Source organism: Etheostoma cragini, chromosome 10 (genome assembly GCF_013103735.1).
Source record: "Etheostoma cragini isolate CJK2018 chromosome 10, CSU_Ecrag_1.0, whole genome shotgun sequence".
NCBI lineage: Eukaryota > Metazoa > Chordata > Actinopteri > Perciformes > Percidae > Etheostoma > Etheostoma cragini.
In genome coordinates this window covers 13,544,499-13,557,722 of record NC_048416.1, presented here as the reverse complement: position 1 = coordinate 13,557,722, position 13,224 = coordinate 13,544,499, and the positions used below count along the sequence as shown (strand labels likewise).

The following is a 13,224-nucleotide window of genomic DNA, read 5'->3' as shown; positions in this document are numbered from 1 at the left end:
AGTTAGTTAAACCTATGTTGGGGCAGAAAATGCTTTTAAAATTGACGTCACAGGCTTTTGTTTTTTCTTTTAAAAACGTTTTATGAAGCCGGAAATCGCGTATATCATTTCCAGTTGTACATTAAAGTGCCGAAATACTTGCCATGGCCCATACGTGATTAGAATCATGGATGCAAGATATCCTACAGCATTATTTAATTCAATTTAACCATGCTAATAATTAAAAATAGCCTCTTGCTGTTTTTTTCTGACTGGGATATAACTGAAACAGAATAAGTTAAAACTGGTCCTTACCTGAGAAAGTAGGCCTAGCTTACTGTGAGTGAGAGCGTTGATTGCCAACACCTGTGCATGTTGATCAGCGGCAGCACTTGCGTGGTCCTGTTTACGTCGAGCTCTCAGTGGAGATTCTCTCTAAGCTCAGTCTGGTTTTGTTGTTTATAATGGAAAACCAAATGCCGATGTCAGCTGTCCTTCGTTATATTCGCACTGTTTTCTTACTGCTGCTTGTCACGTGCAGCTCCCCGCTGGTTAGGTCCTCTCTGGCTGCGTCCAATGCGCTGAATAACCTGGATGACTTCACCTACCCTTATGGCAGTATCTTCTCCCCACTGCTCAAAGCCCTGTCAGAGCACGCAGGGTCCAGGTGGAACCCAGGACTCAAAAGAAAGATAAAACCCGAGCACAGGTACATAAAATATCTGACGGAGGTTTACAAGAAGTCCTCAAGAGTGCAGAGGAGTTTGGACGGGAATAAAATCTACAACACAGTCCGACTGATAAAGCCACAAGATGAATGTCTTGCACAAAGTAATAAAGGTGAGCAAGTATAGACCAAGAACATTGACCACATACACAAAAATATAGCATATGACAAGACAACTTTGTAAAAAAAAAATATAAAGGACAAAATCTCACTTTTTTTAAAGCTGTAGTGGGGCAAAGCTGTATTACCAACTGCTTCAGGGTCCCAGACCTCCAGACTTAGGCTACTCTGCTTTTAATTTTTTTTTTGGTACACTGCATACTTCTTAGGTGGATTGCACCACCTGAGGGGGTCCTGCATTATTAGTTTATGACGTGACTCTGTCATGGAGATCCCGGGGTTAGGTTGGATTATTTCAGTGTATGTTTTCTGGTGGGGCTTATAATGAAGCTGCAGTGTGTGGTCTGTTATTTTCGCTGTGCTTAATTTTTTTTTTTTTTTTAATTTAAGCTTTATATCGATATTTTTTAACTTTTTCTTGCGTTTTTGTCCATTTTTTCAACATTTTTGGCGCTTTTTTTGAATTTTTGACACTTTTTGACATTTTCAACACTACGTAACACTAACTTATTCACTTTACATTTACAGTTATTTTTTAGAACTTATGGTCAATACACCTCATTTATAGTAAATTATACCTAATGTTTGCGTAAGAAAAGCAGAAATTAAGAATTATTTAGACTAAAATTAAATGAATGTTGATGGATAATCATAGACTGGAATATGTCAACTTTTAATACTAAAAATACTTTTTTTTCCTTCTTTTTCTTCAAATGCATGAAAATTGAATAAGACCCCGAAATTACCCATCAAAATCACCCCAAAGGGTGTTGTGAGGAATCAATCATGTTATTTTGGTTAATTACAATTGGGTAGTTAAAAAGAACGTTGATCTAGGAAAACAGGTCAATTTAACCCGAGGACAACATGAGGGTTGAACTAGGAAGCTTTAAGGTTGGAAGGAGGGTCAGAAAGGACTGAACTCTAGTTTTAAGGTGTGACACTGCTATTCATTATGCTGTGTATGTAGAACATTACAGCACTCAAACCCAAAGCTGCTTGTCTTTTTGATCCTTTTAACAGGCCACATTTTGTATTATGGCTTTAATATTTAATATTTCATGACCGCATGGAAATTGAACAAAATATTTCTAAGATGAGCAAATGTGTGTTGGTTAAAACATTGTTCCATCAGTGCAGACTCAATATGAGAAAGGATTTAATCTAAATAACTAAATAACAAGTTTTGTCTTAATGATTTATCTCATTTAGTTTTGATTTAATATTTTCTAAAAACTACAAAATATATTGTAAAACCTCTAGTAATAAAGAAACACTGTCGAACTTTATTTCAATATTACATGCCTAGTGGGTGCATTTGGTATAACATTTGTTTGATGCAACAATTCTTTTTATGTCAAAATAGATCATAAGGTGAAATATGATATCAAAATGTTTACCTGTGGTGCCACCCTTAACTTGTAATGTTATGAAGGCCTCAGAGACACTGTGCACCTAAACAGGCAGCCAATACAGTACAAGATAGCCATGTTTGTTCTGGCTTATTAAAATTGAATGTAGGCTAATCATACATGAGTATGGACATTTATGAGACTGATGTAATAGTGACACATTGCCTTGTGTTTTCTTATCCTCATTCAGAGAGTTTTATGCAGGCTCTTTCGTACAGCCTTGATCAAGTAAGAAGAAAAGAACAGCTTCTGAAGTTGGCTCTGCTGTATCATTTTGACCATGACCGTGCAGCACCTATCAACTCTGTGTGCTACCTGAGTCTCAAGGAGCAGGAGCCCTCCAACCAGTGTCCGCTGTGTCCTGTGGTCCACAACGCTGTAAACTTCACAGTCAGGACAGATGAGCGGAGCAGGGGGAACTGGGTGGAGGTTGATGTCACCTCATTTCTCCAGCCTCTCCTAAAGTTTCAGAAGAAGAACATTAACCTGCTAATCAATGTCACCTGCCCAGAGAAACAAAGAGTCAGTGGTGATGAGCGCAAAGGCCCACAGAAGTTCAACCTGAGGTCCCCTCCTCTGCTTCTTTACCTTATTGACAACAGCAAAATCGCCCACCAGAGGTTACTGGTCAAAGCAGGTCAAAGGCCAGCCACTGGGGCAAACACATTTCACAAACGGATGGTTTTCAAACCGGAGCAGAGGATTGGGCGAACAGGGAGATGGAAAAGGGAATCTTCGAAGAGCAAACGAGGCGATAAAGGTCTTGAATTCCACCTGCCTGAACTTCTTCCAAGCTCTGAATTCCAGACAAGCGACTGTGCCTTGTATGATTTCAGGGTGCGATTTAGCCAACTTAAACTGGATCACTGGATTGTTTTTCCACCAAAGTACAACCCCAGGTACTGCAGAGGCATATGCCCGAGGACCATGGGCTTCATCTACGGCTCACCTGTGCACACCATGGTGCAAAATATCATCTACGAGAAGCTCGACTCCTCTGTGCCCAGGCCCTCGTGCATTCCCTCCCATTACAACCCCCTGAGCGTGATGATCTTTGAAGAGGATGGCTCTTATGTCTACAAGGAGTTTGAAGACATGGTTGCCACCAGGTGCACATGTCGCTAAGCCAGCCCACCAACATGTCTGTTCATTTTTCTCAGGCTGAATAGAACATCACCACAAACCTTACCACAGGTGGACTCTATCCAAGTATTGGATATTCTGACCAGGCAGTGATTTTCATGAATTTATAAAATCGTTGTGCATGAAGTTTGATCTGGAGCAGGTGTGTTTACTTAATCAAGTGTGTTTACTTAAAAAGTATTTTATCCCTGTGAAAAATGTGGAAGGGTGACATTTATGTCCTCGTACATTAGGCGTGATGAGAAAGGGTGCCCATGCATTCTGTTCTAGAAACTTACTGTTTGCAACAAAGTTTTGATCTGACACACTTAAATTACTTAATTTAAGTTGACTAGTTAATTTAAGCTAATTAGTTAATTAAATTAGTGTTGTGTTGTATGATTTTGTATATTTTTTTTAATTAAGTTTAAGAATGTGACTATGCATGTCATGTCTATTTAAAAAAATAATAATAATAATTCACTGTGTCTGTGCTCAGCTTAGGGATATTCAGAAGACTGGAACTATGTAGACTGTCTGAAAAGTTGGAAAATAAAAACAAAAAATGCATAAAACTCGCTGTAAATGGTCATTCAACATAGGGAAAATATTTATGCACTAAAGAAGCAAGACAGATTTTGATCTTTACAATAAAATGTTCACTTGGAGTGTTGAGTCTAAATGGTTGTGCCAAGTACACATTAGGGCAACACCAATTTCAGTAGGATTGTGTGTGAGGGACTCCGTCAAAAAAAAGTGTAGAGTTAATTTGATGCTTACCAGAAAAGGACTGTCAATACTTTCCTGATGACACGCCTTTCTGAATTATGTCTGTTTTGTTTTTCTGGGAGCTTGAATCTTACATGAAAGGTCTTTTTTTTTTCATTCATGGTCACGACGGACCATAATGTGGCCCTAGATCTTCTGCAGGAAAATAAGTCAATTTTCCAGATCAGTTCACAGAAGATCCAGAAGTCCGACTATATTTTTTTAAGTTAGTCTTCTTCAGTGTTGCCTGACTAAGGGATGGCACAAACTAAAAACTAAGTTGTATAGTACCTTATCATGCTAATCTCAATATAAAGGGCATATGTTAAGTTAAATGGCATAACATGTGGGCAAACCATAATGTATGAACCAAGTTGTGAAGCATTTTAAAGCTGGCTTTCTGTGGCCTTTACCTTCTCTCGGATGCTAAACTCCAATTGTGGTTCTAGGTGATAGTCATTGGCATATTTAGTCTAAACCAAGTGACACCCAGATTAAAAAGGTCTCCAAGAATATTTGATGATAAATAAATCATTTTTAGAACCGGAAGAGTCAATTCTTTCCCTGCTTAGCTTAACAGAAACTCCAGTCCGCCGGGTGGCGGTAACGCCCTCAGGGTTAGCAGCCAACCGACGCTTGAATATAGAGGAAGAACACCGGATCTTTCAGGGAATACTGTTGAAAAAACGCACGGTAAGCCTCAATGTCACGAATTAACCTGTGAAGTTTTGTTCTTTCAGCTTTTCTTACCGAATTGTGTGAGATGAATCTGCTCTGTTTTAGTATGAGTGACCATATATGTGGCGTCGCGCGACTAAACTAACATGTCAACGTGCCAGTCAAGGAAGCGTTTCAAGGACCTTAACAGCTAGCTAGCCTACTGGAGTTAGTTGACGATGCTAACACTTAGCTAACACAGCTAACCAGTTGAGCTCATACTGTGCTCTATGAATCGTGTTTTGTGGTTTCGCAGTCATGTATCTAGATAGTTTATGCGTGGAAGCTTTATTAAACTACGTCATTACGCTTAATTAGTAACATTACAGTACAAATGCACTTATGTTACTGTAACGTCTGTAATATAGTTAGAGGGGGTTTGTTTGTTTATTTTATAATGGTCATTAGCTAGCTACATCTTTAAAATAAGACCTAAGCAACAATTGTTATAAATAATACACACTACTATTAATGTTACACAATGATTACACAATTCCCAGGAAGCCATGCAAAGAGAAGCTTGACCAGTCAACCATAAAGATCAATGCTGTCAATGTCAAAGAAGAGTCACATTCGCTCCTATTATTATTATTATTATTATTATTATTATTATTAGTTAGCTATCACAGCTGCTTACTAGCATCTGTATTAAAAGACACCGACCAAACGATGCACCTACATTTGTATTTTCTTTGTTGTTTAGTAACCATAATAGTTCCCTTTTTATTATTTAATTTATTGTTTTACTGAGATACATTGATCATAAGTTTGCCTCTTTTTACCAAGATGCAGATCTGTGTGAGTGCCACGATTCAGTTCCCAACTGTTCAATTTAGGCTATTTGCATTTAGTGCAAATCATGAAAACATTTTTGATGCATGTGTCTGCTTGATTTACCCAATGTAATGTCTCATTGTCATTTCAGAGCTCTTCGGTAAACATGGGCCGCCACTTCGGAGACTTGGCCAAAATCAGACATGTAATCACATACAGTCTGTCCCCCTTTGAGCAGAGGGCTTTCCCCAACTACTTCTCCAAGGGAATCCCCAATGTGTGGAGACGGGTCACTGCCTCTTTCTTTAAAGTTGCCCCCCGTGAGTACAGATGATACAATTAATTACGTGTTATGTATTATATGTTTGTTCAAATATTTTACACTTACACTGGTTGTGATGTCAACAACAAGAAACCAACTGAAAGAAACTAAATGTTCATAATATCATAAATGCTTATATCTATATGATACAGTATGGTATGCCTGTATGGCATTGTATGCTGTAAAAACATTTTATATGTGATTATTTTTGACTTGAAATATTTCATCTGTAGTTAATTTTTATCTCGGCCGAGATATGTTTACAACTTACTAATAATGAACGTAATAATAATAATAATAATAATAATAATAATAATAATAACAACAACCTAGTAAATTGTGTTTTGCAAACATTGTTTGCTGTGTATTCACTGGTTGTTGGGAAAGTAAGATTGTGCTAGTAGAGCAAATACTACGGACTCTGGCATAAATGGGCAAATGCAACCAATCTTGTTTTATTTTATTTTTTTACTTCTCATGTAGATAATTTGATTAGTCATACTCTTTCGGGTTCAGTCTGTTCAGTATATATCAAAAAGGGTTTCAAATAAATTAGGAAAATGTGGATAATATTCTGAGGTCTCTGCAAAAATATTATTATATATTTAACAATTTGTTTTAAGATTTTACTCATGACCTTTTATTGAACAGCAAAGTGTGGCTAGATACAATTAAATGAGTTAAATTAAGTGATTGTCCTGATGCTGATTTGTTTTATAATTTTGTTTTTGCAGCAATGACTCTCATGTACCTGACATACACCTGGGGCAACAGCGTCCACCAGCAGGGCAAGAGGAAGCTTGCAACTGACTATGAGAATGACGAGTGAACTCTTGCCACCTTTTGTGAAAGCTCCTCTCTGTTATTAATTCAAACTCTGTAGGTTTCACCAATAAAGATGAACATATTTATGTGAAATACGTCTTGATTGATTTCATCCAGGCATCTCTTTGTGATTGGATTAATGTTCATTTTATGTGGGTTTCAAATCAATGCTACTTTCTCACGTGTTATAATGCAAATGTAGTGCTTAAGTTATTAGTCAATCAACAGAAAATTAAAGTGCCTACAGTTTTGATAATTGCTCGAGTCATTTCTCAAGCAAAAATGCCAATGCTTGGCAGTTTGATTTAATACTTTACTGTTTTTTTTTGGTTTTTTTATCATATCTTTTGGTTTTGGGCAGTGGGTGGACCATTTGTGGAACAAAACAAGACAAAGAAGATAACAATTTGGAATCTGGAAATTTTCTGTCATTTTCTGACATTTTAAAAAGATTTAACAGATTAATCAATAAGAAAATAATTGCATAAATGAAGGAAATGTTCCATGGGTGAAAGTCTTGTCAAGAGTGTTTTGAGAATATACAGTAGTTCAAATAATGGTAGTGGATGGGCCTTTTTATGTTAAAGTAGAACACAAAAAGTTTGATACCACAGCAGTAGCAGGAGTCAATCATAATGGATATTGTACAAATAGCAGCTTAGTTGTATATTTACAGTGAAAATGTAAAGCTGCTGCCGTAATAGGTTTCCTTGCCTCTAGGGGCGCATGGTAACAGTTTCTAGCGCTCTGCAGTCGGCTGCTATTGGTCGGTGGGACAGAGAAAATTCCTGAACGCTCACGCATCAGCCGGCGCACCGCATGCTGCTACCCAGCTTCATGGAACAAGAACAAGGGTGTATCACCGTCCGCTGACTGAAACCCACTGTAGCTGCTGAACTTTTAGCACTGAATTATATTTCCGTTCTTCCTTGTAATTACTGTACTCTACAGTTAGCTAGTGAAGATGTCAGTTGTCGGATTTGACGTCGGGTTCTTGAACTGCTATGTAGCGGTAGCCAGAGCCGGGGGGATTGAAACTGTCGCTAATGAATACAGCGATCGATGTACACCGTAAGTACGATTAGGTACATTATTGTGTATGATTTGCGTTGGATTGCCTACCCCCATAGCAGGTACAGGATGTAATGGAGTCAACTTTTGGTTATCGTAATTGAGTAGAAGCTAACGTTGCTTCGTAGCTAGTTAGCATGCTACACATTTCACAACAGGAAACAGGGCATGTGGGTGCTAAAGCTAATGCTAGCTAAACCGGAACCATTGTGAGTACAAAGAATCCTGTTAACTAGCTACTTTTACTCATTCACATGATGAAAAGCTTATTGTGGTGACTAACTAGCAACACGTAGTCGAGATAAACTAAAGACTAATACTTGACCTGCTTAGTCAGGTGATTCATTTTTTTTTTTTTTACTGCAGGCATGAATGAGCGCATGATAGGATGAGGCCGGGTCGTGGCTGTCAAACGGCTTTGTCAATTCACTGTGCCTCATTCTCAGACTAATAATTCATAGAATAAGACGTTAAAGGAGTACAGAAGATATTTTTGCAAACACTAAAAATATTATTACGTGAAATCCCCATCTTCACAACCAATTGCCATTTTATTACCGACTACATCAACCCAGTACACGCTGCATCACTTTTGTAAGAGATAACAGAATTGTGTTTTCTTTTGTAGAGCATGCGTTTCTTTCGGACCCCGGAATCGATCAATCGGTGCTGCTGCTAAAAGCCAGGTATGTTAACATAAGAAAGGTTGGGACACTGGACACCTGATCACTACACTTACAAAAGAGGGAGCCGTGTTTTCATAGTGCGTGTTGTGTGAGCATGAACAACGCTGGACATGGTACAGAACACATCAAATTCACCACTGACATAGAGCATGTTTTTGTCATGAAGTCATGAAAGCATAATTTGCTTTGGTGTGCATGTGTTTAACAGAGTTGTTTATCTTCTTCTTCTTTTTTTTAAAGGTTGTCACAAACTGCAAAAACACAGTCCAAGGGTTCAAGAGGTTTCATGGCAGGGCGTTTTCGGATCCCTATGTGCATCGCCTAAAAAACAGTTTGGTCTATGATATTGCACAAATGCCCACAGGAACAACTGGCATTAAGGTAAGGAATCAGGAACATTCACAGTTAAAGTGATATGATAGAATGTTTAGTAGCTGCCCAGCCACATTTGATATTCTTCCTAATTATTCTTAGGTAAATTCCAATATTCACTCTAATGATTCCCATAAGTTGTGAATATTTGGCCAGTCAACCTAGATAATTATCAACCTGCCACATTGGATTTTCGGTCAGAGAAAATGAGCACTTCTCAAGGTCCAGTCAAGAAAAAGAGTTTTTATTATATGACTTATTAGTTGAGCAGTTCTGCAGGTCAAAACTGGGGCAGAGATTACAAGACTGATAATAGTGGTGAACTATGAGGATGGTGCACCAGAAGTAGACATCTTTCTATCACACCAAAAAATACAAAGAAAACAAATTTGCAAAAAACAAACAAAAAAGTGTGAAATAACTCTTTAATAGGTCTTATATTTTAGATTCCTCAAAGTACGCACCCTTTGCTTTTTTTGATAGTTCTGCAAACCCTTGGTGTTCTCTCAGTGACCTTCATGAGTTAGTCACCTGAAATGGTTTTCACTTCACACCTTGTCAGGGTTCATTGGTGGAATTTCTTGCCTTATTAATGGGATTGGGACCATCAGTTGTGTTGTGCAGAAGTCAGGTTGGTACACAGCCGACAGCCCTATTGGATAACTGTTAGAATTCATATTATGGCAAGAACCAATCAGCTAAGTAAAGAGAAACGAGTGGCAATCATTACTTTAAGAAATGACAGTCAGCCTGTTTGGAAAATTGCGAAAACTTTTAATGTGTCGCCTAGTGCAGTTGCAAAAACCATCAAGCGCTACAACGAAACTGGCTCACACGAGGACCGCCCCAGGAAAGGAAGACCAAGAGTCACCTCTGCTGCAGGGATAAGTTCATCTGAGTCACCAGCCTCAGAAATCACAAGTTAACTACAGCTCAGATTAGAGACCAGATGAATACCACACAGAGTTCTAGCAACAGACACATCTCTAGAACAACTGTTAAGAGGAGACCGATCAAATCAGGCCTTCATGGTCAAATAGCAGCTAGGATACCACTGCTAAGGAGAGACAACAAGCAGAAGAGATTTGTTTGGGCCAAGAAACACAAGGAATGGACATTAGACCAGTGGGAATCTGGGCTTTGGTCTGATGAGTCCAAGTTTGAGATCTTTGGTTCCATCCGCCGTGTCTTTGGGAGATGCAGAAAAGGTAACCGGATGGATTCTACATGCCTGGTTCCCACCGTGAAGCATGGAGGAGGAGGTGTGATGGTGGGGGATTTATTCCAAATTGAAGGCATACTGAACCAGAATGGCTACCACAGCATCCTGCACCCACATGCCATCCCACCCGGTTTGCAACAAGTGCTAAGCATCTCTGGGAACTTCTTTAAGACTGTTAGGAAACCCTTTCAGGTGACTACCTCTTGAAGCTCATCAAGAGAATGCCAAGAGTGTGCAAAGCAGTAATCCGAGTAAAGGGTGGCTACTTTGAAGAAACTAGAAAATAAGACATGTTTTCGGATATTTCTCACTTTTTTAAGTACATAACTCCACGTGTTCATTCATAGTGTTGATGCCTTCAGTGAGAATCGGCAATGTAAATAGTCATGAAAATAAAAAACGCATAGAATGAGGTGTGTCCCAATCTTTGGTCTGTACTGTACACATCATATTACACAGCATGATACAGTCCCGTATATGGGTACAATTACTGTTAGTGTTTATTAAAGTGGTTTACAATAAAACGATTCATTCAGACATGGATATAAGTTGTTTGGCAGGCCAAAGTATTTGTTTTCTGTTGTGTCTGTATGGTGCTCACTAATCCCAATATTTTTAGTAATGTCTAGGTCATCAATAGCTGTCCTGAGAAACAGTTTGAGATGTGGCCTTTATTATACAGTGGTAGTAAAAGGGATACTGTTAAGGCTGACTAAGAGACATTATTTCCTGAAAACATTAGTTACAGGCAATGTTGAATGAACTGCATGTTTGGAAATGTAATTTGTTGTTTGATTTAACTTTTTGGCCAGAAGTTGAGGTAGATGGTTAACATATGTAGAGAACTGGTAGGAATCACCCAGAGCAATGTAATAATATTGTTATGTCTCAACATTTTTAAAGGTGATGTACATGGAGGAAGAGAAGGTGTTCAGCATTGAACAGGTCACCGCCATGCTGCTGACCAAGCTGAAGGAGACTGCGGAGCATGCTCTAAAGAAGCCTGTGGCCGACTGTGTTGTGTCCGTAAGTATTGCATATTACTGCTCATGTTTGGATGCTCTCCTCGTACATGACAAGTTGAGGGGCTAAATATGCATTCCTAGCATAAACAAAAATCTTAAATACTCTGGCCACACAGGTGTTTTTACTTGTATTGCCTGGTTACACCTGTTTTATATCATGTAATTCATAGCATAAATCCACCCAACTTCAGCCTGCCTAGAGGTCTAATCAGGCAGTTTAATGGAAAACAATTGAAGATAAAAAATGAATTTCAAATGTTCTTCTATTGTAACTAGGTTCCCTGCTACTACACTGATGCTGAGAGGAGATCAGTAGTAGATGCTGCGCAGATTGCTGGTCTCAACTGCCTGAGGCTCATGAATGAGACAACTGCAGGTCTGTACTAGGTGTTTTGGGGCAGGGCTTGGGCAAGGATGTGCATGTCACTGATGGATGACTGCACACGTTGACATTGATTCCAGTAGATGTTTACGTCATAAATAATTTGATTTTCCTTGCAGTTGCATTGGCGTATGGGATCTACAAACAGGATCTCCCTGCTCCCGAGGAGAAGGCCAGGAATGTGGTGTTCGTGGACCTGGGCCATTCTGGATACCAGACATCAGTGTGTGCCTTCAACAAAGGCAAAGTCAAGGTGTGTGGCTAAATCCTCACACTGAACATTTGTTGTCCTTGTTTAAGATAAAAAGAGAAAGTAGACAGGAGTAGGCGATTGCAACCAGGGGAGGTATCGAAGAAGCTCAACGATTCGAACAGCTCGGAGTTGCCTTGATTCGACTTGCAAAGGCGGAAGGAGCTGTGGTAGTGGATGTAATATAAGTCCTAATATTACGATGGGCATTATCACCGTCCGTGGCAGTATCATTATAAATTTAAAGTACACCATTTCCGAATACTGCATGTAAAAGGCACAACCCTTTAATTCTTTTCCACACAATTTCAGCCAGTGGTTTTGACCGGTTTGCAATTCATGGCAAGAATGTTCTGCGATTATCTGCGAAATGGAGAGTTTCATCAATAGCAAAGGCTAAAACTCCCAATGAGTGCTCAACCCGATCTACTGGCAAGTTGTTTCCCATCAAGAATTTCACTTCTGCAGCTTGTGGAGAGATACTGCGGCGCCTAGCTCTTAAAGCTGCATGCGTTTTTGTGCCGTGAGATTTCGATGGTCTCAACACAGCTGAGCCTCCAGATTAAGTCGGACAAAAGGACTAACCATCATGTGATGCACTCTGCAAGGCGACGATTGAATTTGCGCGGATCTGTGTCGGTCTGGCTCATCTCAAACAAGTCTAGAATTCTACATGGTCTACGAAAGGCTTTGGGTCATTCCTTAAACTCTCTCTTTGCCTCTTCTCCTTGTTTCTCAGGTCCTTTCTACAGCTTGTGACCCAGAGTTGGGAGGAAAGGACTTTGATGAGGTATTGGTGAGACACTTCTGCGAGGAATTTGGCAAGAAGTACAAGATTGATGTCAAGACAAAGCCCAGGGCTCTGGTCAGGCTTTACCAGGAGTGTGAAAAACTGAAAAAATTGATGAGTGCCAACTCCTCTGACCTGCCGCTTAACATTGAGTGCTTCATGAATGACATTGATGTCACTGGAAAACTGAACAGGTAGACCAACAAGAAATGCGTTGCTTTTAGTATCCATGGTTCTTAGCTGCTGGGTCTTCCTTTACATTTCCTTTGTAATGCTTACGTCATATTTACCTTTTTTCTCTTGCACAAGGGGTCAGTTTGAAGAGATGTGTAGCGACATTCTTGCCCGAGTTGAGGCTCCACTGCAGAGTCTGCTGGAAAATACCAGTAAGTAGGATTTTCCCCAAGTTGTGATGCACTTTCATTTGTTCCTATTAATTCGATTAAATAGCTAAATGTATTCACGTTTCTTGGTTTGTGTGACGATAACACTTGTTTTTGATCCATAAGAACTGAAAAAGGAAGACATCTATGCAGTAGAGATCGTGGGGGGAGCTTCTAGGATTCCATCTGTTAAAGAAAGAATCAGCAAATTCTTTGGGAAGGAGTTAAACACCACACTGAATGCTGACGAGGCCGTGGCCAGAGGTTGTGCGCTGCA

At 39.4% G+C, this 13,224-nt stretch overlaps 3 protein-coding genes across 4 annotated transcripts in view; all 3 read left to right on the top strand.

Moving 5' to 3' along the window:
* Positions 1 to 245: 245 nt before the first annotated feature.
* gdf9 (growth differentiation factor 9) lies at positions 246 to 3,556 on the top strand. Its single transcript, XM_034884341.1, has 2 exons — positions 246 to 819; positions 2,429 to 3,556. The coding sequence occupies exons 1-2, from the start codon at positions 444 to 446 to the stop codon at positions 3,361 to 3,363; spliced, it is 1,311 nt and encodes a 436-aa protein (XP_034740232.1). The 5' UTR covers positions 246 to 443; the 3' UTR covers positions 3,364 to 3,556.
* A 1,193-nt stretch (positions 3,557 to 4,749) lies between these two features.
* LOC117952186 (cytochrome b-c1 complex subunit 8) lies at positions 4,750 to 6,859 on the top strand. The gene is made up of 3 exons (XM_034884331.1): positions 4,750 to 4,821; positions 5,771 to 5,939; positions 6,676 to 6,859. Exons 2-3 carry the CDS (start codon positions 5,786 to 5,788, stop codon positions 6,768 to 6,770), a joined length of 249 nt encoding a protein of 82 aa, XP_034740222.1. The 5' UTR covers positions 4,750 to 4,821; positions 5,771 to 5,785; the 3' UTR covers positions 6,771 to 6,859.
* Positions 6,860 to 7,534: 675 nt separating this feature from the next.
* hspa4b (heat shock protein 4b) overlaps positions 7,535 to 13,224 on the top strand; it is a 9,189-nt gene continuing 3,499 nt past the window's right edge. The window contains exons 1-9 of one of the 2 annotated variants that reach the window (XM_034883566.1): positions 7,535 to 7,837; positions 8,466 to 8,523; positions 8,764 to 8,904; positions 11,021 to 11,143; positions 11,419 to 11,518; positions 11,644 to 11,777; positions 12,514 to 12,758; positions 12,874 to 12,950; positions 13,074 to 13,222. In XM_034883566.1, coding sequence (XP_034739457.1) covers positions 7,731 to 7,837; positions 8,466 to 8,523; positions 8,764 to 8,904; positions 11,021 to 11,143; positions 11,419 to 11,518; positions 11,644 to 11,777; positions 12,514 to 12,758; positions 12,874 to 12,950; positions 13,074 to 13,222 — 1,134 coding nt within the window. In that variant the 5' untranslated portion in view covers positions 7,535 to 7,730. The remainder of the gene's footprint in view (positions 7,838 to 8,465; positions 8,524 to 8,763; positions 8,905 to 11,020; positions 11,144 to 11,418; positions 11,519 to 11,643; positions 11,778 to 12,513; positions 12,759 to 12,873; positions 12,951 to 13,073; positions 13,223 to 13,224) is intronic. The other variant, XM_034883565.1, reaches the window with a different exon arrangement.

Coding starts and splice junctions, on each gene's coding strand:
- gdf9 (XM_034884341.1), top strand. CDS start 444: ATGGAAAACCAAATGCCGATGTCAGCTGTCCTTCGTTATATTCGCACT. Junction 820..2,428: donor TCTTGCACAAAGTAATAAAG/GTGAGCAAGTAT, acceptor ATCCTCATTCAG/AGAGTTTTATGCAGGCTCTT.
- LOC117952186 (XM_034884331.1), top strand. CDS start 5,786: ATGGGCCGCCACTTCGGAGACTTGGCCAAAATCAGACATGTAATCACA. Junction 5,940..6,675: donor TTTCTTTAAAGTTGCCCCCC/GTGAGTACAGAT, acceptor TTGTTTTTGCAG/CAATGACTCTCATGTACCTG.